This window comes from Vulpes lagopus, chromosome 2 (genome assembly GCF_018345385.1).
Source record: "Vulpes lagopus strain Blue_001 chromosome 2, ASM1834538v1, whole genome shotgun sequence".
In the NCBI taxonomy this organism is placed as follows: domain Eukaryota; kingdom Metazoa; phylum Chordata; class Mammalia; order Carnivora; family Canidae; genus Vulpes; species Vulpes lagopus.
This window is the reverse complement of record NC_054825.1, coordinates 81,314,377-81,321,578: the sequence shown is the minus strand read 5'-3', so window position 1 is coordinate 81,321,578 and position 7,202 is coordinate 81,314,377. Positions and strand designations below refer to the sequence as shown.

The following is a 7,202-nucleotide window of genomic DNA, read 5'->3' as shown; positions in this document are numbered from 1 at the left end:
TGGCTCAGGTCATGACCTCAGAGTCCAGAGATGGAGCCCAGCATCAGGTTCCCTGATCAGAAAGGAGCCTGCTTCTCCCTCTCTTGCTTCTTCCCCTGATGGTTGCTCTCTCTTTCTCTCTCTTTCTCTCTCTCTGATGCTCCTTCCCTCTCTCAAATAATAAAGTATGTTTAAAACTAAATAAACAAATAAATAAAATAGAATACTTTAGTCCTGTAGGAAAAGTGTGTTTCTCCATCAAGGTCTGATAAATGGATTTTATATATATATATTTTATTTATCTATGAGAGACACACACACGCAAACAGAGGCAGAGACACAGGCAGAGGGAGGAGCAGGCTCCATGCAGGGAGCCCAATGTGGGACTCAACCCCAGGTCTCCAGGATCACGCCCCAGGTAGAAGGCAGTGTTAAGCCACTGAGACACCCGGGCTGCCCTGATAAATGGATCTAGAAAGGAAAAGAAATAATTCGTAGAAGGCATGGAAGAATGTCATCAAAACTGAGAAGTGGTTTTAATGTTTTATTTCATTTCATTGCACAGGCACTTATATAACACTCTAGATCAAGGATTTTGTAAGCACTTGACAAATACTAGCTTGGTGAAGCCTTATAAACTTATGAGGAAGGTATCTACCATAAAGGAACTGCCATTTCAGTAAGTCAGAAACAAAGATCAGAAATTTCAGGAATCCCTGGATGGCTCAGCAGTTTAGTGCCTGCCTTTGGCCCAGGGCATGGTCTTGGGGTTCCGAGATTGAGTCCCGCATTGGGCTTCCTGCATGGAGCCTGCTTCTCCCTCTGCCTGTGTCTCTCCCTCTCTCTGTCTCTCTGTGTGTCTCTCATGAATAAATAAATAAAATCTTAAAAAAAGAAAAATTCAGATGGTTCAACTTACCTCTATTTTACAGATGACAAAATTTAGGCATAAGGAAGTTAAGCAATCTATGTGTTAGTCAAAACACAAAGCAAAGATTTAAAGTCAGGCAGTCTGGCCCAGGAGAGTGTGCTCTTAACCATGTCACTATAAAAGAAGACAGGTTACCTACTTCTGAGGAATCATTGCTGATTTCATTATAATTAGGGTAAGGATTAGCACTACCTGGGACAAAATTAATAAACAGGTCCTTGTCTTTGCTCATTACCAGGTCCCCATTATTTAACTCCCTGACAGTACAGGAATACAGCTTTTGAAAGTCCTGGAGTAATTATAAAGGTTAATGCATAATTGTTACTGCATTGGTTGAAAAGTTTAAGAAGCCATAAACCAGTGGTCCCATGCCAGGCTGATGTTGTGATAAATACACACACAAACACACACACACTTCAAAATAACTTTAGTTCTTTGCTTTCATTTACTAAAGGACAATATATATTGAAAGGTAAGAGACAGACAACAATATCTCTTTAAAATCCTGTTTTTGTCTTTAATTTCTTCACACACTATAGCTACTCTCACACGTCTCACTATACAAACTCAAAAGAAAAAAACAGTATCCCTAAAACTGCAATTTTCTAATATTTCTAAAGCACTTTTCTTCAGATGCTGCATTACAAACCACAAAATCATTCTGACAAGGAAAGATACTCCTGGGAACACAGAGTAGGAAAAGATAAAGAAGAAGCCAGTCCAAAATCCTCCTTATCAAGGAGAGGCAAGAAAATGTACAAACAATTGTATATTAATACTTTTTATTCTGTCATATTTCATAAGGGATCAAACTATATCCTCCTTGGTTATGGACAGAAAACACAGTAAGAAAATCCTGGAATCAGTAATTAAACTAGTCAGTAGACCACCCATGGTGCTGTGTTTCCTTGGATTCATGTCTGCAGCAACGGCAGGGAATGTCAGAGATGCCTGTCTTCCTTGATATCAAAGTCACTTAAACAGCTTCTGGAAGCTCAACACCTGACTGAATATTCTCCTCATGGCCACTTTCATCTCTTTATTCCTAAAAGTGTAGATGGCAGGGTTCAGAAATGGAGTAATAATTACATCAAAAATGGCAAGGAATTTATCCACTGGCACTGTGGGAAATGGCCATGAGTACACAAAAATACATGGACCAAAAAATAAGACCACCACTGTTATGTGAGCTGACAGTGTAGAGAGGGCCTTGGACAAGCCACCTGAGGAACGTTGCCAAACGATGACCAAGATGAAGATATAGGAAATAACCAAAATGGAAAAAGTTCCCAGAGAGATGAAGCCACTATTGGCAGTGACCATGAGCTCTAATCTGTAGGTGTCTGTGCAGGCAAGCCTAATAAATCGAGGGAGATCACAGTAAAAGCTGTCCACCTCATTGGGGCCACAAAATGGCAGGTTTACAACAAACACCAGTTGGATCAATGAGTGGATGATCCCAATGGCCCAGGCCACCACCAGGAGTGAAATGCAAGTTCTGAAGTTCATGATGGCTAGATAGTGGAGAGGCCTGCATATAGCAACATAACGGTCAAGGGCCATGAAAATGAGCAGAACCATCTCAGTTCCTCCAATAGCATGAATGAAGAACATCTGAGCAATGCAGCCTTGGAAAGAGATTACTTTTCTCTCCTTGAAAAAATCAGAGATCATCTTGGGAGCTGCAATGGAGGAAACCCATATGTCAATAAAGGAGAGGTTGGCCAGCAGGAGGTACATGGGGGAATGTAAATGTGAGTCAGAAATCACTGTGAGCACAATGAGGAGGTTTCCTAAAATACCTGTTACATAGAACACAGAGAAAACTAGAAATAGGACAAGCTGCACCTCCAAAGAACTGGTGAGTCCCACCAACACAATCTCAGACACTACCGAATTATTTCCTCCCCCCATGGTTGCAGTCACTTTGGGCTCCAAATTGGCCTGAAAGAACAGGAAAACACAAGAAATTGGGGTTAGTGACCATATCAGTCAAGGTTCCATTAGAGAAGCAGAACCACTAGGAGATGATATACTAAGGGATGTGTTAGTGCTTTGACCTTATATGACCATGGAAGCTGGTTCAGCAGTCTCTGTAAGTCTGTCGTCTTTGCACCGGCTACCATAGCTTGAAGCCCACAGGACAGGCAGCCAGCAAGAGAAGATGGATGCACAGTGGAGGAAGGCGGGAATTAACTAGAACCCACAAGCAAAAGCTAAAGTCTCCGAGGTCAGACAAAAGTTAGTGTCAGTGCTCATCGCCTCTAACCCCGATGGTGCAGATGTACTGCAGAAGCCAGGGCCCTCCACCACAGAGCTGAACACACAGCTGGCCCACAAGTCAGACGAGCTCAAGAAGCCTCCCGACGGAGGTGTGGCAGCTGCAGTTCTGGCCACTGCCTTACACGGATGAGACAAGCCAGCAGAGAAATGACAAAGTGTGTGAACTACAAGTAGGACAGCTGTTTCACTTTAACCTAGAAATATTGCAAAAGCGTCTCCCTTACAATGTATTCTAGTTGGAAACATACAGAAAAAGGAATTTGAGAGTATGTAATTCAATCTAGCTAAGCTGACACAACACAAGGCCACCATACTATCTATTTAAGAGAATATAGGGTCGCCTGAGAGGCTCAGTCACTTAAAGGTCAGGCTCTTGGTGTCAGCTCAGGTCATGACCTCAGGGGCACGAGACTGAGCCCTGTATCCAGCCTGGCACTCATCAGGGAGTCTGCTTCCTCTCTCTCTCCCTCTCTCTCTCCCTCTCTCTCCCTCTGCTCACCCTCGGACCCTCTCTCTCAAATAAATATATAAATCTTTTAAACAATATATTCTAAAGCAATGTACATTTTTTTAAATTTTTTATTGGAGTTCAATTTGCCAACATTTAGCATAACACCCAGTCCTCATCCCACCAAGTGCCCCCCTCAAGTGCCCATCACCCAGTCACCCCCAACCCCCCTGTGGCTCCCTTTTCACTCCCCCTTGTTCATTTCCCAGAGTTAGGTGTCTCTCGTGCTTTGTCACCCTCACTGGTATTTCCCACTCATTTTCTCTCCTTTCCCCTTTATTCCCTTTCACTAATTTTTATATTCTGAAAATTAACTATCACATCTATCTATTCATTTGGTCAAACCATGATGACAGGGGCACGTAAGTAGATTTGAAAAAGGCCCTATATCTCCTGGTCCTAATCTCACTCCATCTCTCACCAACTTCCCTTGTTATTACTGTCTCTGTTTAAAATTTCACCCTGGGTTCTCCTCTGATGTCAGGAAGCCATATCAAGAGAGAAGTGGAAAAGGATTTAAACAGAGCTGTGAAGGGAAAGGAAAAAAAGGTATTAAGTATTATATGGTAACAAGTTGTTGCTTCTACTGGCCCACAGGGACTTCCAAATGCTTAAAAACACAAAAAGATAAAACTGGCAGAATTACAAAAAGAAACAGAAATACTGTATATTTGTGAAAATAGTGAGAGCGTGAGACACTTCTTTCGCTGAGCAATTAGGACAAACCAACAAAATATCTCAGTCAGTATAATGAAGGTTTAAAAACATGATTAATCAAATTGAATTGTAGAGATCCCTGTCCCCATTATACGCAGAATACTCGAGCATTCAGAGAACACTACAAAACTTTACCATAGGCTGTATTATAGAGTAAATCTTAACAAATTTCAAAAGATTGCTACCACACAGACCATATTCCAGCCCCAAAACATTTAAGGTAGTACCACTGACCAAAATATAACTGGAAAGTCTTCCTGTGTTTGGAAATTAGGAAACACACTCGTAACCCTTGGGTCAAAGATGAAATCACAATGGAAATTGGAAAACATTTTAAACTGAATCACAAAATATTTTTTTTAAGATTTTGTTTATTTATTAATGAGAGACACAGAGAGAGAGGCAGAGACACAGGCAGAGGGAGAAGCAGGCTCCACGCAGGGAGCCCGATGCGGGACTCAATCCTCCGGGACCAAAGGCAGGCGCTAAACCGCTGAGCCACCCAAAGATCCCCACAAAATATCTTTATACCAAATCCTGTAGGATGCAGCTACAGCAATGTTTAGAGGGAGATATACAGTCTAACTGCTCATATTAGGCATTCTGGGGATTTAAGTTGAGGAACGTGATACATGCAGTGTTTTGGTTTTTTTTTAAGGAGCTAAGTCTAGAGAGGTCACTTAGAAATCATCTACATAGATATGATCATTGAAGCTCCAAGAAATATATGTATCTAGAGGAAAGGTCAAATATGCTGTAAGAATAGCCCAAGATTTAAAGTCTGGGAAAGGGACCCCTGGGTAGCTCAGGGATTGAGCATCTGCCTTCAACTCAGGGTGTGATCCCGGATCCTGGGATGGAGTCCCACATCAAGTTCCCTGCAGGGAGCCTGCTCCTCCTTCAGCCTGTGTCTCTGCTTCTCTCTCTGCGTCTCTCATGAATAAATGAATTAAGCCTGGAAAAAGAAACAAAAAACAAGGAAAGAAAACTTTCCCGAGAACCAGAGAGTTCAGGGCTCTAGAAGTCAGGAAATGAAATTATTTCAGAAGATAAATAGTGTTGCAGTGAAATCAAGAAGAATAAGGATCAATTCAGTGTTTCTGGGATCAATAATAAGAAAAATTGGTATTTGAAGGCAAGGCATTCTAGGAATTCTTCACTAATGTATTCTCAGTGCCTAGAATGTAACATGAGATGTGCCCCATAAATATTTATGGAATGAACAGTAGAGGAACAAACTCAAATTGCCCGGGGTTAAGGTTAAACATAGGTTGTTAAGAAAGTTAGTCTATTGAGAGTATACAATTTAAAAATAAAAGAGGAGAAGGATACTTGGAGAGAGCCCAAAATAAAAGGACTTTTTAATGAATAAACAGGAGAAGTGAACAGGAACAGTAGAGGAGAATATGAAGGTGCACAATAGCTGGAGGTAATTGGTCTGTGGAAAAGCAGAAATGAATGAAATCAAAAATAAAGATCAAGAAGGCCTAGCCTTGCAAAATACAAGGGTCATGTACTGTTCAGTCAGGAAGGGAAAAGGAAAAGAATTTGTGAAGACACAAAGAAATATTATAATATTTAAATATTATAATGAGGTTAAAACACAACCCCAAGATTCTAGGGCCTCTGTGTTTGGACCCCAGCACTGACTTACCCTATGGTCGTCAAATCAAACCCTTCCCCATCTCTGAATCTCTTTCCTTCCTTTTCTTCAAACTCTCTCTTCCAAATAAAAAATGCTGTTCCATCTATCGTGAAATTTTTTTTCACAGCTCCATTGAAGTACCACCCATGTCATGAAGCCTCCCCATTTATCCTAGCAGGGAAAAAAATCTTGTTCCCTCTCTTCCCTGTATCACTTCATACTTAGCACAGCATCTTTGGCCCTGCAGTATAGTTACATGTGCCTGATTTGGTTTCTGTGTTTCCAAGCACTACAGGAGAGCACACCTGCATTATTCATTTCTGTCTTCATCCTAGGAGAGTTTCAGAGGGCAGAATTGTCAGTTTTAGGAAGTCAGTGTTTGCTAAATTAATTTGAATTAATTCCTTTGCAATTTCAACTTAAGTGTTTAAAATAAGATATTTTAAAAAAATAAAATAAAATAAAATAAATAAATAAATAAAATAAGATATTTTAGAAGATGAAGATAAAGAAAACATATAAAGAGAGAAGAATTATGGTGAGAAGTGGAGAGAAAAAATAATTTAATGATAAAACAGAAATTAAGCAAAGGGGTAAGTAATAGGGCAAGAGCAATAAAAAGAATCATGTAGAAGAGAAAGAGAAAAGGAAGCAGAATGAAATTTCCCTCAAATTCTGAAACCAGAGACAAATATGCCCAAAAATACAGGAAAGGAATTAAAAACTAACTTATATATTAAAAAGTCCAAACAAACACTTCTAGCCACACACCCCATAAAAGTCCTTTAGAAAGATAAGCTAAAAAAAGAAAGAAAGAAGAAAGAAAGAAAGAAAGAAAGAAAGAAAGAAAGAAAGAAAGAAAGAAAGAAAGAAAGAAAGAAAGAAAAGCTAATCTCATAAAGACAAGGACCTGAATTTTCCTTCTCAGAAAATATTTGACAGAAAGCCTCATCTACCATGGAGAATGACAGATCCTTAACTTGAAACCAAAGTTTTCCCCATTCTTTCCACTTCTTTTTTAATGAGACATTTCCCAAAATAATATTCTTCCCTTACTTACCTTTCCACCTCTCAGCTGTCCCTTCTCCAGGTGCAATGATGCAATGTAACTTCCAGTTTCTATCTCCTACTCCCAGTGA

The 7,202-nt window shown here is 40.1% G+C and overlaps 1 protein-coding gene across 1 annotated transcript; it reads right to left on the bottom strand.

The window, feature by feature from the left end:
• Positions 1–1,882: 1,882 nt before the first annotated feature.
• On the bottom strand, positions 1,883–2,824 carry LOC121477565 (olfactory receptor 4F15-like). The gene has a single exon (XM_041731990.1). It carries the CDS (start codon positions 2,822–2,824, stop codon positions 1,883–1,885), a length of 942 nt encoding a protein of 313 aa, XP_041587924.1.
• Between the last annotated feature and the right edge of the window lie 4,378 nt (positions 2,825–7,202).